The 16,433-nt window shown below is 51.1% G+C and overlaps 1 protein-coding gene across 2 annotated transcripts in view; it reads right to left on the bottom strand.

Moving 5' to 3' along the window:
- The window catches only part of Vsig10 (V-set and immunoglobulin domain containing 10), a 32,530-nt gene extending 16,612 nt beyond the window's left edge, over positions 1-15,918 (bottom strand). The window contains exons 1-3 of one of the 2 annotated variants that reach the window (XM_057766052.1): positions 15,526-15,918; positions 8,387-8,668; positions 835-1,131 (exon numbers count right to left, since the gene is read on the bottom strand). In XM_057766052.1, coding sequence (XP_057622035.1) covers positions 835-1,131; positions 8,387-8,668; positions 15,526-15,586 — 640 coding nt within the window. In that variant the 5' untranslated portion in view covers positions 15,587-15,918. The remainder of the gene's footprint in view (positions 1-834; positions 1,132-8,386; positions 8,669-15,525) is intronic. The other variant, XM_057766053.1, reaches the window with a different exon arrangement.
- Between the last annotated feature and the right edge of the window lie 515 nt (positions 15,919-16,433).

The following is a 16,433-nucleotide window of genomic DNA, read 5'->3' as shown; positions in this document are numbered from 1 at the left end:
TCTGAGGCCGGGTGGTGGTGGCGCACGCCTTTAATCCCAGCACTTGGGAGGCAGAGGCAGGCGGATCTCTGTGAGTTCGAGACCAGCCTGGTCTACAGAGCTAGTTCCAGGAAAGGCTCCAAAGCTACAGAGAAACCCTGTCTCGAAAAACCAAAAAAAAAATAAAATAAAATAAAACAATTTTTTTTCTAAGACAGTCACTTTGTTGCAGAGACTCATGACAGTCCTCCTGCCTCAGCTTTCCGAGTGCTAGGATGGCAGGCATGAGCCACCATGACCAGCTTTCATGTATTTTGAAACATTAAATACTTTTCCCACTATTTAAAAAAGCTCTATATTAGTTTCCTTCTATGGCTTAGAGGACTCTGCTACATCTCAGACAAGAAGAAGCTCCTAGGAGCTGCAGAGACAGCTCAGAGATTAAGAGCATTGGCTGCTCTTCCAAAGGTCCTGAGTTCAATTCCCAGCAACCATATGGTGATTCACCACCATCTGTAACGAGATCTGGTGTCCTCTTCGGACTTGCAGCATACATGCAGGCAGAATACTGTATACATAATAACAAATAAAATTTAAAACAAAAACAAGCTCCCAGAAGCAATGGGCCTCACCTGACAGTCCAGGTATGTGCATGCATGTTGAAACATGCAATGAAGCATGCTAGGATCTGAGCATGGACACGCACTAGAGCGTTATACAGCCCCCCCAAAAGAAATGAGACTCTAAAATGCACTACAAGCCATAGTGTGGAGGAAACTGCAAGGCAGGAAGGAACGATATGAAAGCTCAGAGAAGACACAGACAGGGTTACGGAGGGGCGTGCCGCTTACGCACAGTAGACCAGGAGCTCGGTGGTCACCTTTCGCTGTCTGCCGCTGAGCGCGTTAGTGGCCGAGCAGGTGTAGTTGCCTTGGAGGTTCTGGGACATCTGCAGCAGCGTGAAGCTGTTGGCCGTCAGGTTCCTTCCGAAGACCTCCGAGATGCGGGCCTGGAAGCACCACTCCACCTCGGGCGGAGGCCGGGAGGCGCTGTGGCAGCTGAAGTCCACCTGGGAGCCCTTGGCTGCATACAAGGTGCCATTGGGGAGGGCACCCGTGGCTGAGATGTTCACCACAATCTGATCGGGGCCGCCTGGGAATGATGGGGAAGACTGGTATAGATCAATACTGTGGGGTTTGAGGTGAACACCTCTAATGGAACCAGACAGCACAGACAGTCTAGTGTCCTCAGACCCCACTCGTTTGATCTTGGACAGCTATATGACGTTGACTGTGGATCGGGAAGAATTTCCTTAAAGGACCTGCCATTTGTTTGGGGGGTTTTGTGTTTGCTTTTATGACATGTAGCCCAGGCTGGCCTCAAATTATGTAGCTGGGGATGACCCTGCACTTCCGATCCCGGTCTTCACCTCCCCAGTGCTGCGGTCACAGGTGATACTGTGCCTGGTTTATGTGGTGCTGGGCATCAAACCCAGGTTTCATGATGCTAGGCGAACTCTAGCAACTGAGCAACACCGCAGCCCTACCTCGAAGAACTTCCAATCCTCCCGCTTCCACTTCCCAAGTGTTGACGTAGAAACACTGCAAGCAGCTGGGACGTCCCAGAGGGTAAGTGCTTGCCGCTCTTACAGAGGAACCAAGTTACAGTCCCAGGACCCGTGTCTAGCGGCTCACAATTTTCCCCAACGCCAGGTCCAGAGGATTCAGTCTCCTCTGAGCCCCTGTGCGTGCGCACAAAATAAATCTTGTCAGACATAGCACTGCAGACCTTTAAATTCCCCAATCAGGAGGCAGATACAACCTGTGAGTTCCAGGCCAGCCACGTCTACACAGAGAATTCCAAGACAGCCAGTGCTACATAATGAGGCCCTGTCTCCAGAAAACAAAAATAAAAAAGAGGGACTACAGAAAAAGCTCAGTTCAACAGTGAAGCCTACAGACTTCTCTTCCGGAGCACCTGAGCTGGATTCCCAGACCCACATGGTCACTCATTAACTGTCTTTAACACAAGTTCCAGGAGATCTGGTGCCCTCTTCTGACCTCCACAGGCAAAACACCCATACACATAAAATAAATTAAAAATAAATTTATTAACACTGAATTTCAAAAAACAACAAAAAACCTTTCTGCCAAGGGACTAGCGGTTATGAGCACTTGCAGCAAACATCAACAAAAATCACATCGGGCCCACAGCTGCTCAACTGCTTCCCTACTGAGAGGTCCCGACCCGAAATGACCTAAACCCAGCCGTCAGGGCGGTTTCCACCATGCCCCAAACCTGTTCACATGGTTCACCGGGTCACAGCCTAGCACAGTGAGTGGTTTAGGGGACACCGGCTCTCCTCAGGGAAGCTGGAACTGTCCTGTGTGTGGGTAGACCAGAGCCCACGGAAAGCTCTGGGTCTTTCTCCTCAATCATGCTGGACCTGAAGAGCGGCTGCTTTCTAAGAAAGCTCCCTGCGGAGCTCCTGGGAGTTGCCCTAGAGTATCCGCGAACCTGAGGCTGGTCTTGTCAACACCCCAATCCTCCAGTTCCCCCTGCCCCAACACACATACACACCACACTGACAGGAAACGATTGCTTCGGGCCTGACTGAACTCCAGCTGTGTAGCTTCAGGCAACTTACTCATCCTTGTTTAGCCTCGGTTTCCCCCTCTGTGAAATGGAGGTGATGACAGTATCCCCCACGCAGGGGCAGAGTTTCTATAACGGAACACCCAGCACGGTTTGTAGCGTGGACCTCATCTTAGTTCACTTTAATTTCTGAACTTCTCATTTATTCTCTTCAGGACTGGGTATCAAACTCAGGGCTTTGCACCCTACCTTGAACTGTCTTGACCCCCAAAATGCCCTGCAAGGTGGTACCCAGTGCATCCAAGATGCCAAGCTCCCCTTGGTAAAAAAGAGCACAGTTCCCTGCTGGGGAAGCAATGCACTGTGTGCTTAGTGGCTACAAGGTTCTGGGTTCGATGGCTGAGCACCATCAATGTGATGGAGTGGGAAGGAGGAAAGGGGAGGAAGGGGGGAGAGGGAGGGAAACCTTTCATCCCAGTCCTCAGGAGGCAGAAGTAGGTGGATCTCTGTCAATTCAGGGTCAGCCTAGTCTACATAGAGAGTAGTAGGCCAGGCAGGGCTACATAAGGAGACCCTGCTCAAAAACAAACAAAAATTATTAAAAAGAAAAGGGAAGAAAAGAAACATAGTTTGCCAATTAAAAGACATTAATGGGCACACCCAGTGGCTGCTCACGGGCCTCTCCTCAGAGAGCTCTCTCTTAGGAAACAGCCCAGGCAGGCTGAAGCTTCAGCAAAGGAATTCATTCATCTCCAGCTGTGGAGTTTAGTTCAGAAATAGGTCAGTGGGAAACAGAAAATCATCTGTGGGATGCAAAGATTTTCCTATGCAGCCCTCCAGTGGAAAGTACTTTTCCTCAGGACCTCACTAAGTACCCTCAACCTTGAGTTCCTCCTGCCTCAGCCTCCCGATGCTGGGATTACAAATGTGCTTTCTTCTACACCTGAACCAGGACAACATCCTGTCAGGTGGCTCCTTGGAAACCATACTGCCCACCCCTCAAAGATCTGGGGACTTAGGTGGTGACCTGGGAGGTTCCTGAATGCTCCATTCGCCAACGCTGGCTAGTCCGTCAGGTATGCTACCCAACAGGTCCTAGGGCGTCTTCCCCTGGCATCCTTCCAACTAAACAGGGTTCAGCTGGAGTACTGGGGTACTGGTGACCAACACCAAGGACTGGCTATCTCACACCCCTGGTCTCCCAAGTCCTGGTGGCTTGGCCTGGACAGAGTGCATCCCAAGAAAGTAGCTGGGAAGGGCTTTTGAGCCGGATAATGAACAAGACGTAGAATTTGCTGCCGAGAATCCCTGGACAGGAGTCAGGCGGGAGGATCATACAGGGCGGGAGATGGCTCAGCACACAAAGGCACTAGCTGTGCAGACCTGAATTCTGGAGTCCGATTCCCGGAATCCCTGTACGAGGTGGATGTGGTGGTGTGAGCCTCCCAGTGTTCCTGTGCTGAGATGGGAGGCAGAAGCCAGAGAAACTCTGGGAAGCGAGAGTCGTACAGTGCAGATGGACACCTCAAAGCGACCCTGACCAATACAGGGAAGTAGAGAACAGAATCCTGAGCTGTCGTCTAGCCCCTAACAGGTATAGACCCACACTGCCATGCACAAATAAATAAATCAACATTTAAAAAGTGCAAGCAAGAAAAGATGCTTGCCGTCAAGTCTTCCAATCTGAGTTTGATATCCAGACCCACAGACTGGAAGGAGGAAACTGGCCCCAAGTTGTCCTCTGACCTCCACACAAACACCCCGGCACATGTGAGCGCTCTCTCTCTCTCTCTCTCTCTCTCTCTCTCTCTCTCTCTCTCTCTCTCTCTCTCTCTCTCTCACACACACACACACACACACACACACATTAAATTAAAAATGTAAAAAGCACAGCCAGGCAGTGGTGGCACACATCTTTACTCCCAGCACTCAGGAGGCAGAGGCAGGTTGATCTCTTTGAGTTGATTGAGGCCAGCCTGGTCTACAGTGAGTTCCAGGACAGCAAGAGCTACAGAGAAACCATGTCTTGAAACCTGCCACCCCCCCCCCAAAAAAAAGAAGTAAAAAAATAAATAAAATATATTTTTAAAATATTAAAGGAAAAACCAGCCCTGGAGAGACAGCTCAAAGATTAGAGGCAGTAGCTGCCCTTGTAGAGGACCTGAGTATTGTTCTCAGCACCCAAGACAGATGGCTCACAGCTGCCTGAAAGGACCAGCTCCCTGGCTCTGAAGCCTTCTTCTGGTCTCCACAGACATCCTTTTTTTTTCTTTATGGCATACACATGTATACATAATCTTTTTTTAGACAGGGTTTCTCCGTAGTTTTTGGTTCCTGTCCTGGAACTAGCTCTTGTAGACCAGGCTGGCCTCGAACTCACAGAGATCCGCCTGCCTCTGCCTCCCAAGTGTTGGGATTACTGGCGTGAGCCACCACCGCCCGGCTAATCTTTTGGTTTTTTTTTGATGCAGGGTCTCACCTAGTGAGGCTAGGCAAGCAGTTCACCACTGAGCCACACCCCAACCCTTACACCATGCTTTTGTTGTTGTTGCTTGTGTTGGTTTTCTCAGGTAGCCCAGGCTGGCCCCAAACTAGCATCCTAGCCAAGGATGACCTTGAACTTTTGATCCCCCTGCTAAAATTATGGACCTGTGACACCACACCCAAGTTCCTTAAATACTACTTTCACTGATGTGGCAGTCAGCCAGCTTTCATCCCAGACCCCAGGGAATGAATCCTAAGTCCAAAGCCCAATCTCTCCCTACGGCTTCTTCTAAGCACCTGTGTGTGCTTCATACCCAAGTGTGGTAGTAGTCTGAATGCAAATGGCCCCCATAAGATATCGGGAATGGCACTATTAGGCGAAGTGGCCTTGTTGGAGTAGTGTGGACTTGTTGGGAAGTGTCACTGTGGGAGCCAGCTTTGAGGTCTCCCATGCTCCAGATACAGCCAATGTCCCCGTTCACTTCCTGTTGCCTGTGGCTCCAGAGGCAGAACTCTCAGCATCTCCAGCACCATGCCTGCTTGCACACTGCCCTGTCCCATTGTGACGACAATGGACTAAACCTTTGAACTGTAAGTCACCCAATGAAATGGTGACTTCTAAGAGTTGTCATGGTGTCTCTTCACAGCAGTAGAAACCCCAAGACAGCCGGGCGGTGGTGGCGCACGCCTTTAATCCCAGCACTTGGGAGGCAGAGGCAGGCGGATCTCTGTGAGTTCGAGACCAGCCTGGTCTACAGAGCTAGTTCCAGGACAGGCTCCAAAGCCACAGAGAAACCCTGTCTCGACAAACAAAAACAAAACAAAAAAAAAAACGAAAAACAAAAAAAAAAACAAAAGAAACCCCAAGACACCCATGTTAAACCTTGAGCATGAGGGGACCACTACTGCCTCTCGGCACTCGTCAACAAGCAGGACTGTAGTAACAGACACTCAGTTCGGGGAGCATGGACCGTTCCTGAGGCATCCTTTAAAGGAAGTTCACTAAGACTGCAAGGCAAGATATACAGGCTGCTAAGACCATGACCTAGCCCCCAGCCCCAGCCGACTGCCAAGGGGGACTGGCAGTTGATACAAGCCTGTTTCCTCATTGTCCTCCTGCCTATCAGTTCCAATGAACCATTGCAACTGCTCGCTCGGCTTGAGAAAACTAGACCCAGGGTGAGCCTTGCCCAGTGTACCCTGAACTGACTTGAGTTTTCCATGGGCTGGTCTTCGGCCTCCTCACTCGGCTGCAGGACTCAGCTTCCCAAATGCTGGTACTGAGAAAACCCTGTGCAAGAAGTACCAAGGCTGCAGGACTAGTTGAAATCTGAGCCACCTTCACCACCCTTCCAGCCTTACAGAGAGCAAGCACTCAGCTGGCCCACCCCATCCCGCGTCCATGTGGAGCCAGGAGCGAATGAGGACATTAAGTTAACAGCTTCAACAGCCCTGGAACATTGCTAAAGGACTTCTGGACCCCTCGGATCAGAGTAACAAGAGTGCTCAGACGACTATGGCCCCACTCTTCATCTGACCTTATTCACTTCAATATTTGTTTGTTTTTATTTGACGTGTATGGCGGTTTTTCTGCATGTGTGTAGGTGTGCCTGGTGCATGCCTAATGCAGTTATCAGGTCACCTGGAACTGGAGTTACAAACGGTTCTTAGCCACCATGCAGGTGCTGGGAGCCAAGCCCGAGTCCCCTCCAAGAGCAAACAATGCTCTCAGTGGCTGGTTTATGTCTCCAGCCCCATTCATTTTTATTTTTCAAAGGCAGGGCTAGCTATGAACTCCCTAGCCAAGGAAACCCTTGAGTGTCGAATCTGACCTTCTCCCTCCTGAGTGCAGCGATCACCACACCTAGCTTTTCTGTGGTTTGGGGGAGAACCCAGGGCTTCATGTATGTGAACTAAGAACCCCACGCACTGAGCCACGTGCCCAGTCTTAGCCTCACCCTTAGCAGGACACAGCACTACATACTCTGGGTAGGAGTGCTGGGTGACAGCCTCCTGTGGTGCCCACACCAGGCAGGCTAAATCCCTCCCACCATAGCCTACAGAAAACCGACTCCCACTGGGGCACAGGGGACACTGGTGACAGAAACCTCCCAACCTAGACACAGCTGGACAGAGGCACACTCGCCCCCTTGGCACGCGTCCTGGATAACCAAGGTCACCTACAGATAAGAACCTGGAACAGCCTGGAACAGCTTGGGATTTTTCCTCCCTGGTCCCCAAGGCCACGTTAGAATATTAGCAAATGTTTCTCCTTAAGATGGCGCACACACACAAACACACAAACGTGACCAACTTACCAAAGTGAATGATAAAGAAAACCCAGGGCCTGACTCTTGCCGAGTCTCATTCAAACACCCAGACAGAAACTGTGACCCGAGCGCTGGGAAGACAGGCAGGGGGATTGCTGCAGGGGATTTTATTGTTGCTGTTGTTTTGTGGGGTTTTTTGTTTGTTGTTGTTGTTTGTTTTGTTTGTTGTTTTCCGAGACTGGAGTCTCAAGTAGCACAGGCTGGCCTCCACTTTGCTATGCAGTCAAGGATAACCTAGAATTGACGATAGTCCCGCCTCTCCCTCCAGAGTGCTAGGATCACCCATAAGTAAGTTCATTTTTCTTTCCCTCTCTCCCACTTCTCCCTCCTTCCCCTTTTTTGGATAAAAGATCAAAACCCATGTTCTTTTTTTTTTTTTTTTCGAGACAGGGTTTCTCTGTGGCTTTGGAGCCTGTCCTGGAACTAGCTCTGTAGACCAGGCTGGTCTCGAACTCACAGAGATCCGCCTGCCTCTGCCTCCCGAGTGCTGGGATTAAAGGCGTGAGCCACCATCGCCCGGCAAAACCCATGTTCTTACCCTTGCTAAGTAAGCATTCTACTCCTAAGCCAGCTGGGGCTACTTAACAAGACTGTCTCATAAAGGAAAGAGGCAGGCAGATCTCTGTGAATACAAGGCCAGCCTAATCTGCACAGTGAGAACCTGTCTATCTCCACAACCCTCCGCCTCCAAAAAGAAAAATGGGGAGGGAGGATGCGAGATTAGAGGGAGGTAGGAAGAAAAGGCCTGGATGCGCTGATTGCTAGGACCTTGGGATGCATTTTTCCCACGGGAAACCGGTCACCTTTGTAAGTAGCAGATCCCAAGCGCATGGCCAAGGTCGAGTCAACTGCGGCCAGTTTACCTTATCAGTGCATCGGGCGGGCGCAGCAGAACTCCACCACGGCCCTGAACTATCGACGACAAAGCCCACGCTGACAGTGACCTCTTCCCCAGGCTCTCACTGTTCCCCAAGCCCGTCCCTTCCAGTCCCACTTACTGGCCACCCGCAGCCACACAGGGAACCAGCGGGTCTCATTCAGAACCTCCTGGCAGGTGTAATTGCCGTCATCCTCCAGGCTCAGTGCCTCCACATGCAGGGCAACTGCGTCCTCTAGAGAGAAGCGTGGTGAGGCTGGAGGGTGGCTAGAATTGGAGGACAGCAGGAAGACGGGCTCTGAGTCGTTCCGGTACCAGGTCACGGGGCCCCTGGGTCCTGTCACGTTGCCACAGTGTAGAGTGACGTTCTCATGAACCTCAACGATGGCCACAGCACCTAGGTCTGTAAGGGAAGGTTAAGCTGTTAATACCTTTTCTGGCTGATGGGCAACAACCCTTTGAAAACAGTAGGATTTTCTTCTTTAATAGCATGTGGTGCTCACATGCGTGAGCACACGTGTGAGGTGGAGTCTCACGCAGCCCAGACTGGCCCTGAGCTCACATGCGTGAGCACACGTGTGAGGTGGGGTCTCATGCAGCCCAGACTGACCCTGAGCTCACATGCGTGAGCACACGTGTGAGGTGGGGTCTCATGCAGCCCAGACTGGCCCTGAGCTCACACGCGTGCGCACACGTGTGAGGTGGGGTCTCACGCAGCCCAGACTGGCCCTGAGCTCACATGCGTGAGCACACGTGTGAGGTGGGGTCTCACGCAGCCCAGACTGGCCCTGAGCTCTACAGAACACTACTCAAGCACGGACCTTGAACTTCTGTCCCCACCTCCCAAATGCTGGGATTACACGCTGTCCCACATGTCATACAGTGCTGGGAGGCGGCACACAGATCTCAGCTTCAGAACTATGCAGCAATAACAGAAATTTGAAAAGACACCTTTAAAAGTAGCCAATTAAGGAGCTATGGAGCAGGGCCATAAAATGTAAGGAGGTTCAGATGCTCCTAAGAGGCATTCCTGTCCTTAAAGATACCTTGTCAGTAATGTATGGCGCTTTGTTAGGTTTTCACGTCCAAAAACTGGCAAATGATTTCAGAAACTACCTTACCCTATGCCCTCCTTACCCAGTCCCAAGACGACAGGACATGAACTCCCCTGATGTATTTCTCCTTTAAAAGTTCTACCCTCCCAGGGCTCCCTGCCACATTTTCTGCACTCCCCCCCCCCATACTGGGGTGCTGGAAAGGTGTTGGTCCAAACCTGAGTTTGAATATTAAAAACCCTCATGTAATTTGTATTGTAAATCCGGCTCCCTAAATCCATTTGGGGACAGGAACTTGGGCATAACAAACCCAGAGCCAAATCTCCAGCTATTTTATTAAACATGTTCAGCAGCGGTGTTGTGGTTCGAATGTAAAATGTCCCCCAGTCTCATGGCCCCAGCTGGTGGCACTGTTTGGACCCTTCAGGGGGTGGAGCTGCGCTGGAGGAATAAGTCCCTGGCGGTGGGCTCTGAGGGTTACTGAACCTGGCAACATCAGGGTTTCTGTTTTCTCTCTGCTTCTGGATGGAGGCCCCTGAAAGGGGATGGCCTGAAGCTCCTGCCGCCAAGCCATCTCTGTCATGATGGACTGCACCCCTCGGGAACTGTGAGACAAATCAAATTCTTCCCACCCTTTCAGCTGATTATATCCGGTACTTTACCCAGTAACAGAAATGAAACCCATGGGGGTGGGGGACACCACAACCTCAGAGGGACCCTTTCTCATCCTCTGCTGCTCTGCCGTCCACGAGGACAGGGGTAGCTCCAGCAGCAATGTGAGCATGACCCCTACATGGGGCAGAGCCAAGAGGCTCAGAGCTTCCAGCTGCAAGTGCCTAGATCAGCCTTTGGGCATATCATCCTCACATGTGAGGACCCAGGCCAGATCAGCAGAACTGCCTACCCAATCACACCAGCGGTACTGAGCAGTAAGCATCGCCTTACTGCAAAAATGATGGAGGTGGTTCTTGTATTTTATCTGTTGCTTTCATTGGTTAACTAATAAAGAAAACTGCCTTAGCCCATTTATAGGCCAGCCCTTAGGTGGGTGGAGTAAACAGAAGAAAATGCTGGGAAAAAGAAGCCGAGTGGGGAGTCGCCATGATTCTCCCACTCCAGACAGACGCAGGTTAAGATCTCCCTGGTAAGCCACCAGCTCATGGTACTACACAGAATATTAGAAATGGGTTAGATCAATATGTAAGAGCTAACCAATAAGAGGTTGGAACTAATGGGCCAGGCAGTGATTAAAAGAATACAGTTTCCGTGTAATTATTTCGGGGCATAAGTAAGCCATGCGGGCAGCCGGGTACCGGGGACGCAGCCCTGCCGTTTCTATTTCAACACACAACTGGCAAGGCGGGTAGAGGTGAGGGGCAGGGAGACAGGAAGGGCTCCCAAGGCAGCTAGGGATGTGCCAGGTAAGACTTCCTTTAGGAAGCAGAGCGGGACCTGATGGACAAGTAGGCACGGGATGGATGCAGAAGGAGCCAGAGTCCCAGGCAGAGGGAACAGCAAATTCAAATGCCCAGAAAGACCAAAGCCAGATGTGAGGACAGTCATATGGGGTCTCAACACTCAGAGGCAGACGCAGGAAGGTCAAATGTTAGGTGTTAGTGGGGGCTACACAGTGAGACCCTGACTCAAGGAAACACGGTTGGGGGGGGGAGTGAGAAAATGCTTGAACCCGGAGTGACAGCTTTGTCAGAAAGACAAATTGTCAGCACCCCGAAACCATCTCAATCAGAACCAGGAGAGGCCAGCCTTCTGTGGAGGATTCCAACGCCTGCTCAAGGCTGAAGGGCAAGTGACAGCTGATCAGGGAGTTAAGACAGTGCGGAACAAGGAACAAATGCAGTCCAATTAATTAATTAATTAATTGTGTATTTTTGGTGTTTTTTCTTGAGAAATGGTTTCTCTATGTAGCCCTGGCTGTCCTATGATGTGGGAAGGTCATATGTCAATCTGTTGATTTCATTGGTTAATAAAGAAACCGCCTTGGCCCATTTGATAGGCCAGCCTTAGGTGGGTGGAGGAGACAGAACAGAATGCTAGGAAGAAAGGAAGTGAGCTCAAATGCCATGCAGTTCCTCTCCAGGGCAGATGCGATGAAGCTCCAGCCCAAGATGGACGCAGGTCAGACATGCTGAATCTTTCCCAGTAAGACACCACCTCGTGGTGCTACACAGATTGTTAGAAATGGGTTAAGCAAGATATGAGAGTTAGCCAAGAAGAGGCTAGATATAATGGGCCAGGCAGGGTTTATATGAATATAGTTTGTGTGTTGTTCTTTCAGGTATAAAGCTAGCCGTGTGGGAGCCGGGCAGGACAAAAAGCAGGCCTGCCCACAGCTCCTTCTCCTGTCCTGGAACTTTCTCTGTAGACCAGGCTGGCCTCAAACTCAGAGATCCACCTGCCTCTGCCTCCCAAATGCTGGGATTGAAGGTGTGTGCCACCACTGTCCAGCAAATGCAGTCCATTTTTACTGAGACTATTCTAGCACTTTCCACAATCAACACCCCATTCTAGAGAGGCCACAGGGACAGGAATTTGGGAAGAACCTGCTGGGCTGATTAAAAATGTCCTGGAGGTAACTAATGACGGGCAGGGGCAGTTGCTGTGCCCCATATCATCCAGTACGGGGGGCGGGGGTCAGAGGACAACTTTCAGGGGTGTGTTCTCTCCTTCTACCACAGCGGGGAGGGTGCCCAGGAGGGAACTCATGTCACCTCTTCAGCAAGCTTTCTGCCCACTGAGTTACGTCGCTGGGCCAACAGAGTGGTTTTTATTTTGTTCTGTATTATACTTTATTATGACAGGGCCTCAAGCAGTCCAAGCTGCCTTGACCTCCTGCATAGCTTAGGATAACCACAAAATCAGGACCCTCTTGCATCCGCTTCCCCAGACACGCGCCACTACCATGCTGGGTTTCATGGGGAGCTGGGATCCAGAGTTTCTCCCACATTAGACAAGCACTCTACCAACTGAACTACATTCCCAGCCCAAGGGTAGATTTTATGGTATGTCAATTATATCTTAATAAAACTGTTATTAAAAAAAGAAGAACTGCTACCTCCTTCTTGGCGACCTCGCCATGGGTATCTGAGCTGCTGTCCCTCCTGGGATAAGAAAAGGCTCCTTTCAAAAGACTGAAGTTGGACCAGGCCACAAGAGGCCCTGAGATGGGCTGGAGAGATGGCTTAGTGGTTAAGAGCACTGGCTGCTCTCCCAGAGGATGACGGTTCAATTCCCAGCACCCACAAGACAGCTCACAACTGTCTGTAACACCGGTTCCAGGGAAATCTGACACCTTCACACCAAATGCACATAAAATAAAATTAAATAAATATTAAAAAAGAAGTCCCCGAGTCTGTCCATCCTGGTTGCAGCACTCCGAAAGACTTTCGGGGGGGGGGGGGGTGTAGACCAGTGTCTGTGAGGCAGAGAATCAGCTGATGCTAGACACTCTCAAACAGCAAGAAACACTTGAGAGTGATAATTTACAAGTCAACACTCTGTTATAGCCTGCAATCCTGCTGAGGCAGGAAGATCAAGTTCAAAACCAGCCTGAGCTTTGAAAAGACCCTGACTCAAAAGGGAGGGTGTGTGTGTGTGTTTGTGTGTGTGTGTGTGTGTGTGTGTGTGAGAGAGAGAGAGAAAGAGAGAGAGAGAGAGAGAGAGAGAGCGAGAGAGCGAGAGAGAGCACATCATTTTCAAATTACTAGGCTACCAACCAAGGCTCTCACATGGTGACTTCCATCATGGAAAGATGCACTGTAGAGTTATATCAGACCAACAGTGCCCCTTCGTAGTCCTCAGCCAAGGAATAAGGGACTGTTAGCCTGGAACAGCCTTCATACAATTTTAACCTCGACACCGGAGCTCCTGTCTTCTCCAAGAAAGACGTTAGCCTGGCTGGTTTTCCCCTGGCTCTGCCCACTCCACTGCCTGTAACACCTGAAGCTAAATATGGCCTTAGAAATCATCTAATCAGTGATGCGGCTGAAGAGTCATCGACTGGTGATGTCTGTCACGGACAAGGAGTGGGAGGCTCCAGAAGATACATCAGTTCCACACATGTGCTGGTCACACACATCCTCATTACCCTGTTGACGCTCCGGGCTCCACACGTGTCCACAGAGATGCAGGACAGTCACGGTTGGGAGTGCTCTAGGTCAGAAGGATTTACTTGGGTCGCACACTTTGGACAGAGTAGTAGTATCAGCAGTGCTGGTTAGGGGACTCAGTGGGTAAAGGTACTCAACATCAAACCTCATTCCAGGAACCCACACAGTAGAAGGCGAGAACTGCCCCCCAAAGTTGTCCTCTGACCTCCACACATGCCATGGAACACACATACCCCCACACACAGAAAAATAAAATGAAATAAAAAAACTAAAAATCAAAGTAATGAATGCTTGCGCTGCTCAGCAACATTCATGGCTGCAGACGCTTTGTTGGTGGTGGTGGGGGTTACCTTAAATTCACATTATGCAACAAAGAAGGGAGAGAGATGAGCAAGACTCCACTACCAGGCTATTCCTCCAGCCCCATGCTCATCTTGATGCTATCCTCATTTACACAGCCAGAGGCATACCCAAACACTCATCTTTTCCCAGGAACCCTCCAGGTGACAAGCTGAAGCTTCAATGTCATATGTAGGAGAGAGTCAGAAGGAAGACACCTGTCCCACCTCTCAACTTGAAAAAGAAACGACTGAAGCAGGCACAACCCCTGGGCGTCCCAGACACACATAGGTAAAGTCAGCCTGATGATCTGGGCACAGCAATTATTGAGCAGAAAGTCGGGGGTGGTGGCACATGCCTAGAATCCTGGCACTCCACTGGGGTGAGAGGAAGACAAATCTGAGACCAACCAGAACTATCCAGTGAGACCACAACTAAGCATGTTAAGAGGACTTAGCCGCAGAGGGAGGTCTCCAAGTGGGAAGAAGCGACCAGTCACTCTGAAAGCAACTTCATGCCAGTATGAATGAACATTCAGGCTCCTTCCAGCACCAGGACAGAAGATTGACAGTGACCCCTAATGTCCAGAAAAGCCATCAGGAACTGACCATAACTGGAGCTGGTGGTGTGGCTACCTAGAACATATGCATCACCCATAGAAAATGACAAAAGAAATAAAGAAAAAGAAAACGAAATCCATGACCATAAGGGGATAACACAGCAAGAGAAAGTGTAACCAATCTGGGGTCGTATGTCCTAAATAGCGCAGAAGGTGCCTAACTGCCCAGTCCCAGGTGAGCCGACCCTGTGCTGTGAAACCTTTAGAGTTTTCCATACATACCAGAAACATAGGTTCCGGACAATGTTGCTGATTTTATATGACAATTAAAAGCAAATGTAAATAAGTACATCGAAAGGGCATCATAATTAGGAACTTCTGCCGCTTACTGCTAGGGAGCTCAGGTATAATAGCGTACCTATTACTACAAGGATAGCAAGAGGATGGGGTGGACCCGGGACATGCACAAAAAATAGCATTTCCCAAGCATCTTGGGGAATTACTCACCCCTTGGCTTCGTTTGCCTGCCCCCCACATTCCCCGCCAAACATTTCTGAACACAGCTGACAAGAATTCGCTGGCGAGTTAAAACTCAAACATCCTTTCCCAACCGTCTACATAGTTTACTAAGCAATCCTCCCCCCGACCCGCGCGGCTTTTTTTTGTTTTGTTTTTGGTTGTTGTTGGTTTTTGTTTTTGTTTTTTTGCCAACAGCACGGGGTAAATGAGGTATATTAGGAAATTCTGGTCAAGCCTGAAATGATTTCAAAGAAAAAGCAAAAAGAAAACAGAAAAAAGAACAGAAGAGAAGGACGGCGCGGCTTGGAACGCACGGGTCCGCACAGGTAGATTCACTCAATGAGGAGGGTGTAGGGAAACAACGGCTTGGAACGCACGGGTCCGCACAGGTAGATTCACTCAATGAGGAGGGTGTAGGGAAACAACTCCACACATTACAGGTGTAAGCCCAGGTCAACCTGGGAGAGGCGGGGAGCCGGACACCAATGGAAGCTTACACTGGGGTGCGCCGGCGCCGCGGGCAGAGTCAGGAACGAAAGGGAAAGGGAAAAAATAAATAAATAAAACCACCACTTTCCCCTCCACGTGCCCCTCGGTGGGCCCTGCCGCACATGATCGCGGAGCTTTCGGGTCCCCATGCTGGGGTTGGCGGGTCCCTTACCTGCGGAGCCCTGACCGGCCAGAAGCGCCCCGAGGCACAGCAGGACGCATAGCCCGGCCATTGCGCCAGAGATCTACGGCCTGGGAAGCGAGGGGCTCTGAGTGCGCGGGGTTCTTGGGGCTCCCGGCCCCGCTGCAAGGGGCTCCCCAACTAGGATGCTGCGGCCGAGCCCGGGCGATCGCCTCTGGGGCACGCGCCCCGCCCGGCTGGCGGAAAACAACAGGCGCGGGCCCCCTCCCGCCTCTCCGGCAACTTCCTCCACCTTGGCCGGGAGGAGGGCCTTGTACGACGATCCCAGTCCCTCGAGGCCTGGAAGGAGGCGGCCCCGAGCTCCGACCCGCCAGTGCGGGACGCGCTCCCGGCCTGTGAACTGCGCGCGGGCTGCGGGGCACCGGGCGCCGTCCCAGCCCTGCAGCTTTATCGCGCTTGTCATCTGGGTTCTCGGGTGCAGGGGCGGACCACAGCGCCGCCATCGCTCAGAGCCCAGGGAAAGACGATCCCTCGACCGTCCGGCCAAAAGCAACCACGAGACTCTGGTTCTCGAATGAACTAAGGTCGCGACCACACGGGAAGTGAGAGTTTTGTTTTCAGGTGCTCCCACGCACGTTCCTTTTACTTTCCCCACCCTCCCATCCTGGCAGATCCCCGAAGCACATTTCCGGGATCAGCTTTCTGGCGTCCCATTTCTGTGATCTGGTGGACACCGCCACTGCTGGGCCCTCTGGAGGATATCTGCCCTTGAAACAGCTCTGGGAGAAGAAACTCCGCGTTCAAAACAAGGATGTAGTCAGCGCCGTAGAATCTCCGTTGTGGGCTCCGGGAGGTGGGCGTCCCTCAGCTTCCGCTCTTCCAGCCCTTATAAAAAAATATTGGGAGGGCTGATGATGGCACTCAGTCATATAGCGCCA

This window comes from Chionomys nivalis, chromosome 3, assembly GCF_950005125.1.
Source record: "Chionomys nivalis chromosome 3, mChiNiv1.1, whole genome shotgun sequence".
NCBI lineage: Eukaryota > Metazoa > Chordata > Mammalia > Rodentia > Cricetidae > Chionomys > Chionomys nivalis.
Note: the sequence above shows the minus strand (reverse complement) of the source record. Positions and strands in the feature narration are given on the sequence as shown.